Source organism: Homalodisca vitripennis, chromosome 2 (genome assembly GCF_021130785.1).
Source record: "Homalodisca vitripennis isolate AUS2020 chromosome 2, UT_GWSS_2.1, whole genome shotgun sequence".
NCBI classification, from domain to species: domain Eukaryota; kingdom Metazoa; phylum Arthropoda; class Insecta; order Hemiptera; family Cicadellidae; genus Homalodisca; species Homalodisca vitripennis.
This window is the reverse complement of record NC_060208.1, coordinates 19,294,022-19,316,734: the sequence shown is the minus strand read 5'-3', so window position 1 is coordinate 19,316,734 and position 22,713 is coordinate 19,294,022. Positions and strand designations below refer to the sequence as shown.

Here is a 22,713-nt window from a genome sequence, read left to right as displayed (position 1 = left end):
TATAGCAATAAAAGTGTAGTCCGGCTCACGACAGGCCTCGCCGTGACCACGCTCTGCGGTGAATCACGGGGCTGTAATTACATTCGTTAGCGTTTTAAATACGGTCGACACGAGTGCTCACATGGGTCGAGCAGCCGGCAGAGAGCTCAACAGGCTCGAGAACAAATCCCACTATTTATAGTCTCATTGTGAATGTGCACTCGTAATGAATTTATTGTGTTCGGGCCAGACGAACCGGCAGCCTGGGTGGCTGTTGCGGCATTTCTCGCTCTGTCCACTCCTCTAATTTCATTTTACTGGCGCGAGAAGAAACCCGTGTTACATAAATACGATTGATTTATCTCTGGAAGACTTTGTGGGCACTTTTTTGATTGAAGGCGGTTTTTGACGCAGTTGCATACTCGCGTGACGCAAAAAGTGTTTGAATTCAGAGTCACGAGATCGATTTTAATGGGATGTGAGCAAAAAGCGAGATGGCGGTGGCGGTGGTAGCGTCAGCGCGCTCAAGGCACTGATGTTAATTGTGAGGCAGCCTGTGCGCCGCCATTGCCTGCCCGATATCGCCCATAGCTAACAATGCGCATTATTAATACGTGTCATAAATACGCTCTGATGTGTTTACAGTCCTGACACGGACCGGTCCCGACCGAAGATTAATACCGACTCTCTGTTGCAGGTTGGACAGGACGCCGGTGTCAGCATGTGATGGTTGAAGCGATCCAGCGATGCCATCTCCCATCCTCGGCGACACGTCGCTAGACGAAGGGGACAGCTGTGCCGAGAACAGGAGGAAGAGGAAAAGGAAAAGAGAAGACGATATGAGTCCGGAAGACGAGACCACTGCTTCACCCCCTGCTGGGATCATCGCCGGGAGAGACGAAGACGAGAGGAGGATGTCGTCGCCGCCCTCCGGGAGCAAGTTCATCCACGATCAGATCCCGGGGACGACGAGGCTGTCGGAAGACTGTTTAGACCAGACTGTAGTACAACATCGATCCAACGAAATGACTGTGACAGAGGACGTCCGCGAGAGTATGGAGAAGGCGAGGACGAAGGAGTCGTACGCCGAAGACTCGTGGGGCACCAGTGACGTGGAAAAGTTTGACGGCAAGATCGTCTACAACCCGGACGGATCCGCTTACATCATCGAGGACAGCGAGTTGAGCGAGGACGACACCGAACTCCCTCAGCTGATCGGCGACGGTTGTATCGTGGACGGACGAGGCGTCAACCTTTCCCAGTTCCAGGTGTTCCCACAGATAGCTAACGCTTTCTACGTGTCTCGGAACCCGTCTCTGTACAACGCTCTATACGGCAACTCGGCCTATTCCAACAAGCTTCTCCCCGACAAGAAGATAGTTCCTGAGATACCCATCATGCACAGCTACAGGGTGTACACGGTACGTGACAACAAGAGTGGTGGGGAGAAGCCGGAAAGCCTGGAAGTCAAGAAGTCCGGCAAGGACTGTTCTTCAGTTCCTGTCAAACCTATATTAATGTGTTTTATATGTAAACTGTCTTTCGGTTATGCCAAGTCTTTTGTCGCTCACGCGATGGGGGATCATAACGTGGTGTTGAGGGAGGACGAAAAGGACATTTTGGGTCATAAGAACGCTTCGGCCATCATCCAGTGTGTGGGGAAGGAGAAGGAGCCTCTGGTTTCCTTCCTGGAGCCGGTATCACCGGTGATAGGGTTGGGCGGTGACAAGCAGCCGCAGTCCTCGGTGACGATGAGTCGAACATCCCCGTCGTCCGCATACGGCGATATGATCCCCAAGACTTCGACGAGTGACGGTCACGGTTCCTCGGAGTGCGGTGAAGACAAAATGTGTTTGGACGATTCGGAGCAACACGTCCAGAGTCTACAAGTTCCTGAGACTTCGGTCTCCCTACCTCAAAACGGTAGTTCTAGTAATAATAATAATTTTAACAGTAGATTGATGAGTAATATGAATTGTGTTATGGACTTGACTCGAAAGAGTCCCGTTTCGGCTTCGGTCGCTTCCTCCGGCAACAACGGACGGAGCAGTGTGTCACCCGGGGCCAGTCCTTCACCGGGCTCCACGCTCAGTCCTTTGCTGTCACAAACTATGGGATACCCCCAGCCGCCTCCCAATTTCCTAACGGGGACGACGATAGGAGTGTGTCCCGACCACATGGGCGGCCGCCCCAGTGGGGTCGAGTGTGCCAAGTGTGAGCTCATACTCAGTTCCTCGCGGCTCGGAGGCATAGGAGGCCCTCTGGCCGGCATGCACTCCCGCAATTCCTGCAAAACCCTGAAATGTCCGAAATGCAACTGGCATTACAAATACCAAGAGACACTGGAAATCCACATGAAAGAGAAACACCCCGAGGCCGAGACCTCGTGCATTTATTGCATCGCCGGTCAACCCCATCCCAGACTGGCACGGGGAGAGACCTACACCTGCGGATACAAACCTTACCGCTGCGAGGTCTGCAACTACTCCACGACCACCAAAGGTAATCTCAGCATCCACATGCAGTCGGATAAACACCTGAACAACATGCAAGAACTGCAGAACGGTGGAGTGCCCAACGACATGTCCCAACACCCCACGACCCCGCCCCAACATCACAGCAAACCGGCGGGTATGTCGAGTCCGGGGGCTCACCATCACCCGCACCACCATCACAGTCCCATCAGCAGTGGGCAGAGTCAGAAGCCCAAGCCCACCTTCAGGTGCGACGTGTGTAACTACGAGACTAACGTGGCGAGAAACCTCCGGATCCACATGACCAGCGAGAAACACACGCACAACATGATGGTGCTGCAGCAGAACGTGAAGCACATGCAGACTCTGAGCGCTATTCAGCAGTCCCACCACCAACAGTTGAACTTCGAGTCCTTGCTGCATTTCCATCCTGGGCTGACTCTTCCTGGAGACAAACCGCCCCCTCACACGGAGGCGGCACTGGCGGACATGGCTTACAACCAAGCGCTGCTCATACAGATGATGACAGGAGGTCAGATGCCTCCACACATACCTCCGGAGCTGGCACCTCACATGGACATGGGGTTGAATCCGGAAACCATGGAGCCCCCTCCGGAGCCCGCCGACCCCAACCCGGACCACCTCTTCCAGTGTTGTGTGTGCAACGTGTTCGCCAGCGACTCTTTGGAGCAACTGTCCCACCACCTCTCCGCTGATCGCACAAAGATCAGAGAACAAGAGATCCTCGCAGTGGTGGCCGGACACTACGTCTGCAAGCTCTGTACTTACAAGACCAACCTGAAGGCCAACTTCCAACTGCACTGTAAGACCGACAAGCACTTGCAGAGGCTCCAGCACGTCAACCACGTCAAAGAGGGTGGTCCCAGGAACGAGTGGAAGTTGAAGTACGTTTCTTCACCCGGTGTGGTCCAAGTGAGATGCCACGCTTGTGACTACTACACCAACTCTGCGCACAAGTTGCAACTGCACGCTGCAGGACAGCGACACGAGGCCAGTTCTTTACTCTTCAGACACCTCAATTCTGCAGACGGTCCGAGGATCTTCCACTGCGCCCTCTGTGGGTTCTCATCCCGCGCGAAGCTGCCTCTGCTGCAGCACGTGCGTTCCATGAAACATCTCCAGATGGAGCAGATCCACCAGCTCCAGCGGCGCAGTGAGGGAAAGGAACTCCAGACCGACATCGGAGAGGTCTTCCAGATTCTCAGTCCCCCGCCTGAGCCTGAACAGGAGCAAGGTATTAAATAGTCCTAGTTTAGTTTACTAAACGCTCAAATTCTTCTAAACTATTTTATAACCAAGCAAAATCTAGTCGACTGTATTAGGCCCTAGCAATGTTGTTATGAATTGTATTATTAATAATTTTGTCTAATATAAACGTGTTGTACTAAATTTAATACTCATTTCTGCTAATGAAATGTTTTGTGAATTAAAACAAGTGAAACTAATGTATTTACGAGATTGTATAGATATACAGTTTAAATATATGAAGTTTGTAACTTGATATAACGTAACTGTACAGCAATTTGCAGAACATGAAATTTATGTTCTGATTTACAACAAAGTAAAATATCATTACAGTCCACTAAAATTCTATTATTGAAGGCCAAATAAAATGTAGGAAGTGTATGTACATTAGGAAATGAGCTCCATGTTATCCTTAGGTAAAATCCCGTCTATGACAAACCCGTGGTCAGATGCGGGTAGGGTCCTCTAATTGCCGCAAGGTACTGGTATGGGACCGATGCTATTTATTATTGATCAGGCGGGGCGATGTACAGCATTGTCTCCCTTGTATGGAAGCTGCCGTCTCATTGGTCGATGGGCGGGACCGGCAGGCCACCTAGAGAAATAGGGAATTCACTTGCACTGCCGTCGCTCTCGCTCGCTCGCTTTGCTCGAATTCCACACGAATATCAATCTGTTAACGCTCTGACCTCTTTGTTAAAAGTTGTGAACAAAATCCAACTCTGTTTAATGTATCGAGCCTTTTTAGAATCATAACGTGGCGTAACCCATTTCTTCTTGCATAAAAAAATAAAATCTGACATTTCCAAATAAATTAGCACTAATTTTGATGATTACCCACATTAGATATTTTTGTTACATTGCGTATTTGTTGTATAATTAACTTATTTGAGGGGTATACTTTTTATCCGGGTATTGGTATAATTAGCAAAGCTCAGTTGAAAACCATTTTGGTGTCAAAGGCATTTTACTCTGTTGACGAGTTTATGATGCACAATTAAGAGCACAAAATCGTATTGCCGGACCTGTAAACTGTAAGAGAGAAGTTTGAATGAGGTCATGTATGTTTGAGCGGGTCATTGTTAGCGAGAATGGTTTGGTTAGTATTAGGACGGTTGCGATAAAATGTTAATACTGTCTTTTCACAACATTATTATTATTAAATATGTTAAAACTGCTTATTTACTAATATCGGACTGACAAAATTAATTCAAACATAATTATTCGAAATAAATTATTTAATCCACTTTAGAATTTTTCATTATATTGAGTTAAATTAAAATTGTCGAATTTATAGTTTGCTAGCGAGCATCCAATACGATTTAATTAATTCAGACAAAGAGATTTGTTCGAGTGAATACAGTCAAGTAGCCTACTTCTAATTTCCCAGCGTTATCACCACCAAACACCAGAAATCCTTATCACCAATCACAGGTGACTGATGTAAGGTCTAATTAATACCAGTGTAATGAGTATCACACTCGACCGAGCTGTGTTCTGATAACTGATAAGAGCTACTCAATCCTTGTCGACCCGCCGTGATTAGGAGATTGGGCCTTGGCTCTTGGCTGATAACGGGACTGAACGCTATCGCTTACCTGGCTGAGCGCATTAGAGGCGAAGGTAAATAAGCCTGATTTGGTGGGATTTCTTTCCGCCCGATTGACTCTTCGGGTTGATAAGTTATGTTGAAACACAACTTTTCTTGTCTGATTTCTCTTTGTACTGTTGGGGGCCGGTGGTATCAAATTGAATAGGGGGCATTATATGGAGAGGAAATCATTCAAAAATCGTGTTTAGCAAACAAATTTAATGCTTAATTACATTTAAAAAAAGTGTTAAATATTTATTTTTTTTGTTTAATCTAAATTGTCTTTGCTTATGACTGTATAATTAGTTTGCTAAACCATAAAGCATACTTAATTATATTTCGTGTAATGATAATAGTACGATGTTGAGCTTTGAATGACTTTCTCATTGAGTATCGTACACGAGTACCATTACATTTGAGAAAAGTATATGATATATACAAAATATTGTTAATTTTTTGTTTGGTCTAAATTGTCTTTGCTTATGACTGTATAATTAGTTTGCTAAACCATAAAGCGTATATTTAATTCTACTTTTTGTAATGATAATAGCACGATGTTAGGTACTCTCATTAAGAGTACCATACACAGCAAAAGTCTCATCTAAACCATAATTTGCGTAACTAGTATGAAACAGCTTTAAATCGTAACATTAAAAATACAATTCCCGAGTGATGAGAATTACAATGTCGAATTAATTAATTTCCTATCCTACGGCTTATCCGGAATTACGCGTAATTCGTGTACGGCCGGATAATTACGTTTAAGATGTCAGCCTGCCCATTACTCGCCAACACGAACAGCTTCTATTTATTCTGACATTTGCCGATGCTTATAAAACGGTTGCCGTAACGTGCTACGCTGTGTGCCGCTATGACAATGCTTCGGTATTCTCTAATTGTTGTGGGAACTGTGGTGCGGTCTCTGTGCTTGTACCCACGGCCAGCGTTGTCTCTGCCAGAGAGAAACAGGGTAGCCACAGGAAACAGATGATGAGCCTGTGATGGACCCAGCATCCAACTCGGACTGAGCTTGTTTATGATAATTCGCCCGTTGGGAAACCGACGGAGTCAGTTCCTTTCCATTTTGAAAGGAAGAGTTCGTTATGAATTAAATTACACAAAGTGACGCGAGTAATAAGTAGTTTTCGTGATTGCATTAGGTTCGCATTAAAAACTCAATTAACTCGTTCGTAACGTCTGGTTAATTTATGTGGCATGAAGATTATTAGTGAATCTGTTGCGGTAGTTGAAGCTACATTATAATTTAGAATAGTAATTCGCCTTGTTAATGTGTTTATTTGTATTTTGGAATCTTTGGGTCTGTTTGCAGAACGAGCCGAGGCTCACATGAGGGACAGCAGCCGCGAGAGGAAGCTATCGACCCCAACGATACCATCTGAGACCCAGTCCCAAAGCATGATGGAAACGACCGAAGACAAATCCAGTGGAGACACCCATATGTGTCCTTATTGCAACTACTCTAGCAATTCGGAAATGAGGATCCAAGCACACGTGTTGGCCCAACATTCCCAGAACGAGAGACCATCCTCGGCTTCCTCTCCTGCTAGGGACTTCTTGTGCCCTCTTTGTCAGGATGGATTCCGGGACCGGCCACAGTTAGAGAAGCACGTGATGCAGATTCACAGCGTCAACTCGGAGGGTCTCCAAAGACTTCTGATGTTGGTAGACCAGTCTCACTGGCTCAACAGCACATCTAGATCCACCACACAACAGACGCCTCCAGGCCACCATCATAGCCCATCGTCGGTGGCGTCTTCCTCTGGCAGCAAAGAACAAGAGAGGCCTGCTCAGGCGGAGGGGTCCAGAGAAGATGAAAAGGAAGACGCGCAGAATCTATCAGCGAGTGAAGAACAAGTCGAGGACGAGAATAAATGTCAGACATGCCATAAAAGCTTTAGAAACATCGATGAATTGTGTCAGCATCAGAATGAAACGGGTCATCTTGAATTGAAACAAACTCCGAGTGGTCCTGGATACCTGTGTTGGAAGAAAGGTTGTAATCAATACTTCCAAACTGCACACAGCCTTCAGATGCATTTTCGGGAGATTCACGCACGAGGGGGCAATTCCACTCCGGCCGTAGCTGTGTCAGAGAAGCACGTGTACAAATACAGGTGCAGTCAATGCAGTTTGGCCTTTAAGACTATGGAAAAACTACAATTGCATTCTCAATATCATCTTATAAGGGATGCGACCAAGTGCGTTTTATGTGGAAGAAGTTTTAGATCAATTCTGGCTTTGCATAAGCACGTTGAGACTTCTCACCCTGAGTTGACAGAAGAAGAACTGATGGCTTATAAGCAGAGTTTGATGAACAATCCCCTTCTTTTAGCAGGTATAAGTGGCCAGATCTTAGATCCGTCCACCAATGAACTGCTGAAAAAAGAGAGCATGAAAGTGGATTCTGATGAGGCAATGGAGATTGATGACAGTCCTGGTAAAGATAACATGGACGAATCTGCAAACCAAGCTGGTGATGGCGAAAACAGTGACGATTCCCTTGTATATAAAGAACAACAGTTTCTTGAAGACTATTTAAATAGTCCAGCGATTGCTGAAGACAGTTACAACGATCCTAACAGAAAATATAAATGCCATCGCTGCAAAGTCGCCTTTACCCGTCAGAGCTATTTGACTGGACATAACAAAACCTTATTACACAGAAAGGGTGAGAAGTTAAGTTATCCGATGGAGAAGTACTTGGATCCTAATAGACCGTATAAGTGTGACGTATGCAAAGAGTCATTTACCCAAAAAAATATTCTCTTGGTTCATTATAATTCAGTTAGCCATTTGCACAAACTGAAACGAGCTATGCAAGAGCAACAGCAGAACAATAACAATAATCCTGCAGTTTCCCCGCAGACGGCAGCTTCCGTAGCAGCAGCAGCCCTTGCGGCTACTCTGGGGGTCGCTCCGGGTCAGTTGACTCCTAAAACTTCTACTCTGACGGAGGAAGACGATAAGAAGCCTTACAAGTGTAACATTTGCAAAGTTGCGTATAGTCAAGGATCGACTTTAGATATTCACATGAGATCAGTTTTGCATCAAACAAGAGCATCTAAGCTACAAGATCTCGCCATAACTGGACAAATCGATTTAAGTAAACCACTGATTGAACAGCCTGAACCACAAAAAGCTCAAGATCAACATAAGAAATTAATTCAAGATATTTTAGGGTCTTCTCCCAAGAACTCTTCTCTTCTGACATCTCCTCCGTCTTCTGGAAGTGGTGCGTCTCAGGCGCCTGGTTCGTCTCCAGGGTCTGGTGGTTTAGTTCCTTCTTCTATTTCTTCGACACCGAATTTGACATCAGTTCCTACTAGCATAGCTAATAATACTTCGAATTCGCCTTCATCTGTGATACCGTCCCCCACCCAACAAGGCATGGTGTCCTGCCAGAGGTGCAGTGCCCTATTTGGTAACCAAGAACAACTGACAACTCACCAACAATTATACTGTATGTTCGGCAGTCCAATGACAATGTTTCCTCCACTGCCTACACCACCTTCATCCGCGTCTAACACGCTCACTCAGTCTCTTTCTTCACCTTCCAACAAGACGCCTCCTCCCAACCCCATGACACCTCTTACCGAGGACACGTTCCCGAGAATATCGATCCCGTCAAAGAAATCGTCTCAGATGTACAAGCATCTACTAGAAAGTTTTGGATTCGATCTCGTCATGCAGTTCAACGAAAACCATCAAAGAAGACAGAGAAAGGAGAGAGAAGAGAACGAAAAATTGATGGCAGAAATATCCTCGACCACGCCCGCCGTAGAAGAGATGGAGGTCCAAGTGTCAACAGCCGTGTCAGAGCAGCCGGAAGCACCGCCTCCGGAGCCGGAAGTGGAAGTAAAAATGGAGGAGGAACCACCCACAGTGGATCTCCCCGAAGTGGCGAAGTCGACCTGCCAACATTGCAACAAGGAGTTCTCGAGTGTCTGGGTGTTGAAAGCGCATTGTGAAGAGGTACATCGTGATCTAGTGCCCCTCGACTTCTTAGAAAAATACGCGCAGCAATTTAAATGTGAATACGAAAAGAAATCTGTGCCGACCTCGTCGAGCACCGCTACGACAAACACCACGGTGACATCGACCACCGCGGCGAACACTGACGTGACGCCGGAGAAAGATGAGGACAACAAGGAGGCGATCCACGCCAAGATCGGTCTCTCACAGAGTCAGTCCACGCCGCCCGAGATGGCGACTGCCCCCAGCACTCCCACGGCCTCCTCCACGCCAGCTTCCAGCACGGACTCACTACCCTCCACGCTGAACAACACCATCGCGGCCGTCGCTGCCGGCATGGGAGGCAGCAATCCCACTGCCACCAATCTCACCATGTCGTTGGCCCAGCAGATGAATGAGATGCAGGCCGCTCTCAACGTGATGGCCGCATCACAGTTGCAACAGCAGTTGCAGCAGTTTAACCCCATGATGATGGGAATGGCCGGTCTCGGAATGGGACTTCCTCTGGGACTCAACATGCCGGCGCTCGCGGCCATGAACCTCCAGCCTCCACTGGTCCCCATGATGATGCCGCCGCCGCCCTTCGACCCCATGGTCGGTCTGGGTCAGGGATTTTCCCCGCAGGGCACTGGACTCGACACGGCCGCTCTTCTAGCCAAACAGCAGCAGCATCTTCTGCAGCAGCAACAGCAAGTGGTAAGTAACCTACTTATAGCACAAATGCATGGTTTGCGATCATTTGTATTACATATTTATTTGGAACAGAAATAGTATTATATTATTACTAAAACTTCATCTCAATTATAGAATGTAATTAATTAATAAAAAGTTTGTACATATTTAGCTATATTAAAGTAGCTGTATTAGTTTAGTGTACAAAAAAACAGAATATGTACTTCCAAATTAATGCTTGAACTGGTTTGCTGTATGTATGCAATGTAATTATTATGATATAGTTAATTTTACATTAATCACAATCAGTATTACAGCCAAATAAATATAAAGCGCTTTTTTCTGATTATTTATGATAATCATTATATACCCTTACGTTTAGGATGTGTCTTCTGTGTCCTCCGTTACATTTTAACTTAGTTTAAATGAAGTTTGTTGCCAGCTTGTTTGAAAGTCTAATTTATTCCACCGAAACCATTAGATATTGAATGTTGCTACAACGTTCTATTATTGTGTTTACATCTCAAGATTAATTAATCGAACTTTGGCTATTTCCTTCTAGTCTTGCTGTTATGAAATTGTTAGTCGAATTATGTGACAAATTTCCACTAAAAAAATAAATAAATTATTTTTGTGTGTTAGAAAATTGGCAGTTGGCGAATTAAGGTTACTTGCTAAACAGCAAGTCGTGAACATAATATTTGTTGATGCAGTTTACTTTGAATACACTTACCTATTTATAGTTAAGTACAAAATATAATAGTTACCAGCTGACAATATTCACAATTACGTAGTAAACGATAAACTGTACTATTGCATACGTGGGTTGCGGTTTGGATCATAACGTGTAATTGTGTTGTCCAGGTGAATGCCTCGCAGCAGAAACGCGCCCGCACTCGCATTACCGACGACCAGCTCAAAATCCTGCGCGCTCATTTCGACATCAACAACTCGCCGTCGGAAGATCAAATTCATGAGATGGCCGGACAGAGTGGGCTTCCGCCTAAAGTCATAAAACACTGGTTCCGAAACACCTTATTCAAGGAACGACAGAGGAATAAAGATTCTCCTTACAATTTCAACAACCCGCCGTCAACGACTCTGAATCTGGAAGAGTACGAGAAGACGGGGGAAGCTAAAGTGATGCCGCTGAACAGCAGTGGGAGTAGTACTAGCACGGAGGAGCCTGCCACCCCGGCTAAGGAAACGCCGAAAACACCTCCGGCCGTAAAACCTACCCCGCCGCCCCCACCGCCGCCGCCCCCGGCCCCGCAACAACTGCCGGCATCACCGATGCAACCCCCTCATAAAAGCGGGCAACAGCAATCCCAAATGCAGCAACAAAAACAACAACATTCTCCCATTCAGCTGCAAAACCCATTCAATCCCCAGCCTCAGCAGTTCCCTCACCCTCCTGACGCCATAAAGAAAGAACCCAGAGAACCTATGAGCCAGCAGCAACTTGACGAGCAGAAATTTAACAACATGCTCATGGAAGCTGAACAGAGGCTGAAACGAGAGATGGTTGATGAAAAACCCAACATTTATCAAGGTCAAGTCATGTCCCCACCGAGCCCAAACATGAATGAACGAATGAATATTATACCTGCGAGAAGTACCTCTCCAGAAAATTTGACGTTGACTTCCATTATTTCTTCACAGCTCGGGCCAGAATCTATGGGCATGAACACCCCGAACCAGATGGCCGTTTCTCACTCCAACATGCTCCCACCGAAATTGACTCCACCAAATTTCACCTCACCCAATCACATGTCTCCTGCCGGTATGCCGTTGACACCGACATCTAGAAGTATGAGCCCCGGAAGGTCGGGTTCTGCAGACTGCTTCAGTCACGCCATGCTGGGAGGAAACAACGGAAATAACTCTGCCAACTCGAGTGGAAAACGAGCAAACAGGACCAGATTTACTGACTACCAGATTAAAGTTTTACAAGAGTTCTTTGAAAATAATGCCTATCCCAAGGATGACGATCTCGAGTATCTTTCGAAACTTCTCAATCTTAGTCCTAGAGTTATAGTTGTTTGGTTTCAAAACGCAAGGCAGAAGGCAAGGAAAGTGTATGAAAACCAACCTCCTGTAGATCCAGCACCTGGATTAGATGATGCCGGAGCAGGAAGATTCCAGAGAACACCAGGTTTGAACTACCAATGTAAGAAATGTCTTCTCGTGTTTCAAAGATACTACGAGTTGATTAGACACCAGAAAACTCACTGTTTCAAGGAAGAAGATGCAAAGCGATCAGCCCAAGCACAAGCTGCTGCTGCACAAATTGCTGCAGTGTTGTCTTCCGAAGACTCAAACTCCAGCACGATCGTGGAGCAGAACCAACAGAACCAATTGGCTAACTTGGTCGGATTGAATACATCTAGTAATCCGTCTACTCCAGCAGCTCCCATGACGCCGACCCCTTCTCAGTCAATGTACCCTCCGTCCCCTGTTCCACCAAGCACGCCTACACCTGACGCCAAAGATAGTTCTTTTCAATGTGATAATTGCAACTTAGTTTTTCCTAGATTTGATCTCTGGAGGGAACACCAACTTGTCCATATAATGAATCCTAACCTCTTCCCGTCATATCCACCAGACAGTCCTTTTGGAATTCTTCAACAACATGCGCAAATGCAACAGCAGCAGCAGCAACAACAACAGCAACAGCAGCAGCAACAACAACAGTTACAACAACAGCAGCAACACCAACACCAAACCTCACAGCAGCAGCAACAACATCATTTAAATAACATTGTTGCAGACCTTTCAATGAATCCTAGTGTAGCTAATCAACACCCTTTGATCTCAATGTTGACTGCTAATAAAAAGAAGTTTGATGAATTTGAAGAAATGAATGAGAGAGCCCAAGTGGGGGGTGGCGAAAACGAACAGCCGAAAGACAAAAGGTTGCGAACTACTATACTACCAGAACAGTTGGATTATTTGTATCAGAAATACCAAGTTGAAAGTAATCCTTCTAGGAAAATGTTGGAGAATATTGCAAGAGAAGTGGGCTTGAAGAAGCGAGTGGTCCAAGTTTGGTTCCAGAATACAAGAGCACGAGAACGTAAAGGTCAATTCCGGGCTCATTCGCAAGTCATCAACAAACGATGCCCATTTTGTCCAGCGCTATTCAAGGTGAAATCCGCTTTAGAAAGCCACCTCACAACAAAGCACGCTGACCAATGTAGTAGAGGGGAAATAAATATTGACGCGTTACCAGACGAGGAACTGAGCATGGAGTCCTCTCATTCCTTCTCATCGTCTCAGCTGGGTGAAGCAGGGTCAAAGATGTCTCAAAGTTTCGGTTCAAACCAATCGAGCCAGAGTATGATCCCTCCTATGTTTCCCCCTTTTCATGGCAACATGGAAGATTCTCTGAAAAAGTACTACGAAGAATCCATGAAAAGGTACATAAGTGAGCTTCAAGCTCATCACGTCACGCAGAACGGTGCCGTGACAAAAGAAGGCTTGCCGTCAGATCTCAGAGTAAAGACTGAGGGAAACGGACGAGCTGGAGAGAGTACAGGAGACTGCCCTTTGGACCTGAGCAAGCCGGTGGACTTGAGCAGGCCAATCAAGATGAATCTAGACCACGATATCCGAGCTATGATGGGAGATCCTGGTCCTTTAACCGATTTGAGTGAGAGGAGTTTCTGTGAAGACGACAGTATGTCCGAGTGTACAGATAACTTTGACGATGAGAGCAACCCAACGTCTCCGGCCTCAAGCACCCAGAGTAGAACACCGGGTCAGGGAGGAAACAAGAGATACAGAACTCAAATGAGTAGCCTCCAAGTGAAATGCATGAAGTCTCTGTTCAACGATTACAAGACACCGACAATGGCTGAGTGTGAAATGTTAGGAAGAGAAATCGGTTTGCCCAAGCGAGTTGTCCAGGTGTGGTTCCAGAATGCAAGAGCCAAAGAGAAGAAGAACAAACTAGCGCTGCAGAAAGTCCTAGGAACGAACGATCCGGACATCCAGAGACTACCAGAAGAATGTAAGCTCTGCCAATTCAAGTACTCCCACAAGTACTCGGTGCAGGACCACATATTTACGAAGAAGCACATTGACGTCGTGAAAGCCTACCTAGAGAGTCGGATGTCGAAGAGCGAGTTGTCCGGTAATGCGAGCGACAGCGAGTTTACGGTTCCACCGGTCCCGACAATGTCCGAGGTCAACCACAACAACAACAACACGAGCCAGCAACAGCAGATGGCGCAACTACAGATGCTGCAGATGGCGGGACTCCCTCTGCCCTCGGCCCAAGCCATGGCGATGGCCGCCTCCAAAATGGACGCTAAAGACCAGCAGCAGCCCAGTGCCGAAGACATGGCCCTCCTGCACCAACTGTACGGTCTCGGACTCGGCTTCCCCCAAGGCTTCGTGCAATCCGCTATGCTATCTGCGACCGGTAAGTTCCAACCTTCCAGAGAGCTTACCTAACTTATATTTAACTTGGTTGATGCGTTGTGTAGAGACTTAGTTTAACAGTTATTCACGCTTAACTAAGAATGGAGCAGATCTTTATCGCTGTCTATCTTTGATTTGGAGTACTGACAATTAAAGTCTCGATTGGTATAACGTCTTTTTCCAGTACCTCCTAAATATGGACGTAAAAGAAAGCTTAGTTGGACGAAGAACGAATTCATTCCTTCAATAGTTTAGTTACCTACTTTATTGCCAACATTAACGAGGTGTTTATAGTCGCTTTTAATTTCCGACGCGCATGACCCGCACAGTTTATCAGCACCAGTCGATGGCCATTATTTAAATCCGCTGCCACGTTTTGTTAAATGGAGCCTAACGCGAGGCAACAAAAGCACGACGACGGCCTGGAAACAAAATCCTATCTGAAGCCAATAATTCACGCGTTCTATTCAAAAACCGGGTTTCCCTCGGCCATAAACACGTTATGACGCGTTCTAATTTCCACACCATTTAGAAGAAGCGACAGTTTTAACGAAATATGGGACAGTCGCACCCCGGCCAGGTAGAGCCGGCGAGCAACCCGAGAGCAGAGACCGAGGTAATTTCACACCATATCTCCCTCTCTGTCGCACGCATTATTTGCTACCCATAGGGATTCTCCGTCCCGCTCTATCTCGACTTGTAATCTAGGTCTCCCCCTCTCCGCGCCCCGCTGCCTCCTGGATTATAGGAATTCTATTATTTTTTGTCATGCGTGCATTTGTTTCTTTTAGCTTCGCTCGAGGTGGTGGGGTGGGAGACTGCGAGGCGCCCGCGCGAGGCTACCTAGCCTCTAACCGGTCCCCGCGTGATTCATTCTTACTGTCTCTTGTTTCATTCCCCAGTCCTTTGTACGGTTCACTATTGAATCTGTAGCATACTTCGGTTCACACCTTTATGAAATAGTAATACGATATTCGCTGCTTCTCCCGTCTCTTTCATTGGCCGTACTTTGTGTCACCACCCATTTAACCGCTTCTTCACATTAATTATTGAGTGTATCCAGTTGTGCACTTCGGTGCACTTAACCAAATCACTAACGTTTTAAAAACCATTTAATTCTCTCTTTGTCTTTTACACGTGTGGATATTGCACGATAAAGTGTTATTTTCGTAAACTTTTCGTTCTTTTGTATACTTTTAACGTGCTCTATGGACCAATAATGTACGATTGGTGTAGTGACGATTTACGACGACCGAACTCGTCCAGTGACTGGGGCAGCAAGGGGAATACCGATCGACCCTATTAGAGGCAGAGGTGTGTTCTCTACTGAGACCGCTGCGCCGAGTCGCCCAACATATCCGAAAGGTCAAAGATATCTCGATGTTTCTCTCCAATTGGCCGTAAACCTGTTAAGATTTATCACCCGGCGCGGGAAAGTTACGGTTTATTTGCGCCGTAAAGCGCGACCACTCCGTTGTCCGACGGGATTTTGATAATTATTCATACGAAACAAGGATGATTATAAATCAACTGATAATTTCCAAAAGCTGGGCAGGAAGTTGACATTTATCCGACGTTCCATCTGGGACTTGGGAGGGCTGGCGACCTTTCCGGACCGTCTGTCCCCGTTGGACGCCTCATTCGGTCGTCCCACACTTAAACGTGGAAAGCGCAAATTCCTCGGTACCTACAGATTTTGTGAAAGTGGTTGTGAAACACAAAATTCATTGATATATTTGCTACTTTCCCATTATAGTTCAAGTATTGTTGCTAAAAATGCATACAAACAAGCTATTGTAAAATACCACCTATGCTGACTAATGATTTTCCAAATTTGTCCAAGTTCCTTATTTTTGAAACTTTGGGACTCAAGAAACAGACTGACTTCACATGACTGACTCACATAATCCCTCGGCGAGACGATTGCCATTGATGAAATCAGCCTGGAATAACGTAATTACGCACGTTTGTGGACACTTTCACTGCGGACAGCGGTATCAATCAGGCTGTCCACCATTACGGCGACAAATTCCCTCATTACTCCCACCTCCACCGCGCGATGTCGCAACTCCCAGTTGCCAGTAAGCGACGTTTCGTATTCTCGCTGGCGACTGTTTTATAGAAATAGTCAGATGTACTTGTACAGTCACGTCACGTCACGTCACGCTCGACGCCCGCGGTTGCGTCCACGTGGGTGATAATTCCAAGAATTTTACCACCCAATCAATCTTCGAGCTGTTTCGCAACCGTGTGTCAACAGGAGATAAATCTGTTTTGGCGATAAACGAGGTTGCACGAATTCGACGGTGACCAACAGCCGTGGACTAGCGTTGCCACCAGATTTTGAAATTATCTCCCGAGATTTGTGGGAAATCGTTACAACTGTCAGATTTGGGACGAGGAAAAATCGCGGAATATTCTCACCTTTGTTTTTGGGAATGAAGACTTCATTGATATTTGAACGAAACAGTTCCGAGATATACTTATATGTGGTCAGTTCATATCAGATCCGTAATCTAACGATCCTAGTAATATGTGTTTAGCTATCTATACAACAGGTGTACCACTACAGAAAAGAAAATTACCACAAAACCTACACTCTGTCGTTGTAGTCGCCCAAATTAACGCAACAAATGGGGCACAATTCTAATTTCTAACCTTGGCCCACTATTAACAATGCGATACGTCTATCAGGTGGTCGAGGTCCGAGCACACTCCTACGTCATCACCATCTCCAGCAAGGTCGTCAGTACAGCAGGAGATAATTTAATCCTGCATGAACGTAGACTTGCATAGATGTACTTCTATTCTTCTCGAACTTAACAGATCTAAGGAATTCGCTAACGATGGCTCGTTTCAAAGCAGTTAGAAATCCATCAGACCGTGTAATTCTTCACCTATTCACATTTCCCCAAAGAAATACATATTCCGCCTCTTCTAAAATAACTGTTAAGGCTGAAGGCTACTTAGCATAATTCCAAAGTAGGCCAACAAAGACCCTCCACTTCTCTTGCACCCCGCATGCAAATTCCGCACATGCCTCTTGTTGCAGCACGCGGTCTGCGGATGGTATTCAAATCCTGCATTATCATAGATCACCGGCCACGCGCTACGGTTACCTTACACCTCCTTCATTCATTTGAATATCGCCAACAACCCTTGTTGTGAAGGCGGGGTACATTGAAATTAGGGGTTTTGGGTCCGGCTCGTGCCAAATTTTACAATTCTAATGCGCCACCGACGAGTCGCCAGCCGTTGGGTCTAGGATGCAAATTCCACTTAAGCTCCACACTTCGGTCGGGGGTTGTTGAAATTCTTGTGTGATGTTGATTTGGACCCGTGATGACGGGTGGCCTATTGAGGGTTACTCGAAATCTGCAACATACCTCTGATGAATTGCTTGAACTGTGGGGATAGATGTATTCATTCCAACCGAGCAAAGTCGAATGCGGTAGCCGTCGATTAACGTACTATTTTCGACCAATAAGTTTCATTTAATATCTTGCGCCGGTAGTCGTTTGATTAACGTACTATTTTCGACCAATAAGTTTCATTTAACATCTTGCGCCGGTAGTCGTTGATTAACGTACTATTTTCGACCAATAAGTTTCATTTAACGAAATCGATCCGTAACATTATTATTCACCCACAGACGAATAACTGAACTGTGTTCGTCCTAAAAATTTTAGAACCACGTTTTAAAATAGTAATCAGATGTGTGTAAGTAAAAAGCCTAAGTTCTTTCTGAATGAATTTGGGATAAAACGTCTGTTGTGTTTCCCCCCCTTATGTTTGTCTCTCAGGACAATAAATCTTGAGCGAGTTTCTCACCTGGGATGTGACCAGTCACTACCCCCCCCCCCGCAGTACATTGTCACCCCTTCATTAATATCTCAAACAACGTGCCACACCGCCGCAGGATAATTGGATCCACATTTCTCGGAAGGGCGGCAAAAAGAACTGTCGATGCAAAGCGCGATATGATACATTTTTCTCCCCCAAATGAAAAATTAATGAAGGCAGTGCTGAGTCACTCTCTCCTCCCCCGATTTTAGGGGGCGCGCGAGGAGCAATTACCGAGCGATCAATCGTCTCAAGGAAATCTAAATAATTACACAAATTGGAATCCGATAAGGATCTATCGGGAAACAGCGCTAAACACGGCGGCATTGGAATCGTGCAAACTTGCATAATTGGAGTGAAAGGATTATTAAACTAAAAAACTCGCTATTTATCCTTAAAGCAAAGTATAATTAACTACCTCTCATTTGATTTATCGCTGAAAAGCTTTCGCCGTCTAATTTACTTTTAACAAATTAGCGCTGGAAACTCCTCCGGTACACTTTTAATAATCAGTTTTCCTCGTCAGTCCGACTAATTATTGGAGAATATCCGCTTCCCTGAATTTGCTTCAACACAAGGACTTACTTTTGCATTAAAAGAAACCAATTAAAGTAGTGCGTCATCATTAATGAGATTTTTAAGTTAACGAGTTTAGTACTATTATCAGGGTTTAAGGTTTGAATAACTTTCGTAATTGGATTTAAAACAGGTGCAAACGCAAAGGGTAAAATTCGTTTTCAAAATCAGGTATACAAAATTGGTGTAGTATTTTATCGCTGACGCACACCCAATAGTCATGGTTTTGTTTTGGTTTTATGTTTTTCAAACATCACATGCAATGTAAAATGGATTTGAAATGAACTGCTGTAAATGGTTTTTACCATGAATTTAATTTATTCATCTATACTTTGTTTTTTATGCAATGTTTATTCATGTTCAGCCCGTCTATTTAGGAGTTAAACCACATTAAAATGTAGTGTAAATTTAAGCAACACAAACAAGAGACTGCATAGTGAATGCTTAGTAACGCGTTACAATTGATAGTATCAAGAAATAATCACTTGTTGGTACGGTTGTAAGTTTGAAGTATGGGCTACAAATAAAGCAATTGTTAAGGAATTCCGTTGTTTATTGTTTCTAGTGCTGTAGAATTTCAACCGTGTAGTTGTCTTTCCATGAGGTCATTCTTGGTACAAAACCACAACAACCTTATCAGAGAATATCATGTGTTGAAACTTCAACTTCGACATTTGGAGTTAAGGTCGAACCACCCCTTCTTACAACGACTTATTCGGTATTATTTCTAGTTCACTAGAATTTCAACCGTGTGGAGTTGGCGTTGCCTTTCCATGAAGTCGTCTTGAAACTTCAACTCCAACATTTGAAGTTTAGGTCGAACCACTCCTTCTTACAACGAGTTATTCGGACCGTTGTTTATTGTTTCTAGTTCACTAGAATTTCAACCGTGTGGAGTTGGCGTTGTATTTCCATGAGGTCATTCTTGATACAAAACCACAACAACCTTATCAGAGAATATCATTGTTGGAACTTTCAACTCCGACATTTTGAGTTAAAATTGAACCCTTCTTACAACGAGTTATTCGGACCGTCACATCCAACGCTTCCTGTTTAGGCTTAGAAACTCTTCAATATATTTAACTCCCGCAATGAGCGAATCAGATCTCCCCTCCCCTAACGTACATTATAGTGATTCATTTTAAAACCCATAGCGTTATATTGGGTCGGCCATTTTGTCCGTATTGGGAACAGTGACAGCTCTAATTCCCTCCCCCATCGCGGACGGATTCAGATCAGGTTTAATTTATTTCTTACACCCCGGCCGCGACTCAAGGGCTGGGCGACCCTCCGTCCTTTAACATAAAAAGATTGTAAGGAGACACATGGGATGTCGGTCTAACTGAGACCTCCCTCCCCCAGGAACAATAGGAAAAAACTAACTTTCACCCCTCCACCACCGCCGGGAAAAATGGGTTTCTTATGGAAATGCTATATTGGAAACATAAGGCCTGTATTTATGTGTGCCTGACGACGTGGTGGGGTTCGGAATGGCGGCCGGACGCCCTACATTACAATTACATTCGTCCGTTACATCTCGCATTATTGTTTTACCATCGGCCGCCATTTTCTTTCATTGCAGTCCGGAATTTTAAATCATCGCGCTTCCCCCGTACACCGGGACCGGTTACCTTTATTTATGTGGTAGCCTGTTCTGTGCAAAGCAGACAAGAGTTGTTTATTATATCAGGCGGAGGACGCTATCCAATGGGTTTTGAGAACATATTATAAATGAACCCTCTGTAAAGTAAATTCATCGCGAAAAATGTCATAAAACAAAAATATTACACAACAAAATTTTGTAAACACTGGTATAATTTTATAAATAGTCGTAACTACATATTGGATTATGTGACTATAGTCTTTAATGTCACGCTTTGTCGATGAAGTATACTAACAATTCAACCCTATTATCATTTAGAAAATGATTATTTTTCTTTCCTTCATCAACTGCATTTTACATATTTAAATAGTATTTCAATTAGAGACAATGAAGTTTTCAAAATCAGCTGCCTTTTTATTCTGTTAGTCTAAGTAGCATTTCTAGTATTCATATTGGAGCTTGTCAACAATTCTGATTTTAACTAAAGCAACCACTTTAATAAAATAATGAAAATGTACACTTTGCGTACTCAAATTTGAAATAGGTCAACACTATAAGACTGTACGAGTGAACTTTTAATGCAAATTTTGAAACTGTTTAATAACGTGTTTGGTAATTTAAAAACCTTAAAATTTTGGTCCTCCTGGCCGGATTTTGTAGGCTGCAAGTATAAAAGTGTTCGTAGCATCCGATGGCGCCATTGTAAACGACGAAAGCTGTAGTTCACGTTCCTTGCGAACGTTGTTTAACCGGAGCTCCCTCCACTAGGAGCCTCGCATGTGCCTGATATGTCGATGTGGGTTTGACTATTTCGGGGGAACCCGGTCGACCCGTCTCGTCGGTCTCTGACGTTTCAACCTCCCATAATTGACTTTCTCAAGTGCAATAAATAGTCGGGAGACATGCGAACTTGCGCTTCCGATCGACCACGAGATTGATTCCGGGGGTAGCGTGCCTCGACCCCGTTCCCGGTCCCCTTGTTTCTCCAGAAGTATGGTACCTACTAATTGTACCCATTGGTCTTCTCTGGGCTGACTTGAATCTTTAGTTTATCGTACAGCCGTTTGTTTACCGCGTTGCCAGGCCACAACGGTTATAGTCGGGGAACATTTACCTGTTTTTCACTGGAGACGAATTCGCCGGATCTTTTACTTTTCCATTGCAATAGCAAAAACATGATTATAGTCAAAAAAGAAAAGAAAGTTTTATACATAATAATACAAAAGAAGGAGCGCGTTGGTCCTATAGCACCACCATCCCTTTTGCCAGTACTTGTAAATCCAAGTAGAAGTAATGAAGAAATAAATAACTTAAACAATGAAGATAACATCAAATTATCAAAAAACTGGCATGCTATGATAAATAAACCCTATTTATCACGGTTTTGTAAAACTGGTCGTTTATTGGTTAAGCTTCAGCCAATCCCAATGCAGCTGCATGTATCTTTGCCTGTATAAGCAGATGATTCATATTGGCAGTTTCGGTATAACATCTGTTTCCTCAAGATGGGTCTCCAAAGCGCGTATAATTGAGTTAGCAATGTTTCGACGCGGTTTGAACCGGAATACCTAGAAATTACTTATGTTCTAAATATGATATGTTCGAAAAACGTCTCATAAGCTCGACTTTTATAGACAGAGTTAAGTCCCCAGTATATATTACGTAAAATACGATCTAAGTATAGGAGCGCGGGGGTACGTTATTTTACGCAAGTAACTAGAAGCAGGAAACAATTGTAATATATCAATATTGTTTAATTAGCAGTGTTTTATTAAGAACCCTACAACAAAGAGACACGGTACATGTTCTATTCACATTTTATGATAACATGGAATAACGGGCCTGTAGGAGAACGGTTTAACATTTAATATAAATATCTGTTATTTGTTTCAAATATTAACATTTCTTATTTACTGCTAATGCGATCTTTATCTGCATTTACATTGAAGCGATAATTGATAAAAATGTTCCGTATTTTTGATTAATACAATGCCATCACTAATAAATATTTATTAGATTATTTTAAGCAAATAGTGTAAGTTAAGCACTACATAAAATATGACGTTTTTCTAGTTAATGTGTTGGGCACCACACATCAAGGGGAGATGTTTTTCTATATATCACTTAGTTTTCATTTTCATTAATAATTGACTAAACATGCTATCTTTTATTATATACTGTGATTTGAATAATTCAAATCGGATTTGTTGTATTTCTAAAGGGAAAAATAATATTTGCTTGTTCTATTTCTTCTGCAGTATTATGTTAATTTATGAGTTTTTATGTGTCTT

At 44.2% G+C, this 22,713-nt stretch overlaps 1 protein-coding gene across 5 annotated transcripts in view; it reads left to right on the top strand.

Moving 5' to 3' along the window:
- The window catches only part of LOC124353629 (zinc finger homeobox protein 4), a 218,015-nt gene that overhangs the window by 115,949 nt on the left and 79,353 nt on the right, over positions 1-22,713 (top strand). For 4 of the 5 annotated variants that reach the window (XM_046803556.1, XM_046803554.1, XM_046803557.1 and 1 more), the window contains exons 2-4: positions 677-3,708; positions 6,641-9,999; positions 10,840-14,401. In XM_046803556.1, coding sequence (XP_046659512.1) covers positions 726-3,708; positions 6,641-9,999; positions 10,840-14,401 — 9,904 coding nt within the window. In that variant the 5' untranslated portion in view covers positions 677-725. Of the gene's footprint in view, positions 1-674; positions 3,709-6,640; positions 10,000-10,839; positions 14,402-22,713 lie in introns of all 5 variants that reach the window. The other variant, XM_046803555.1, reaches the window with a different exon arrangement.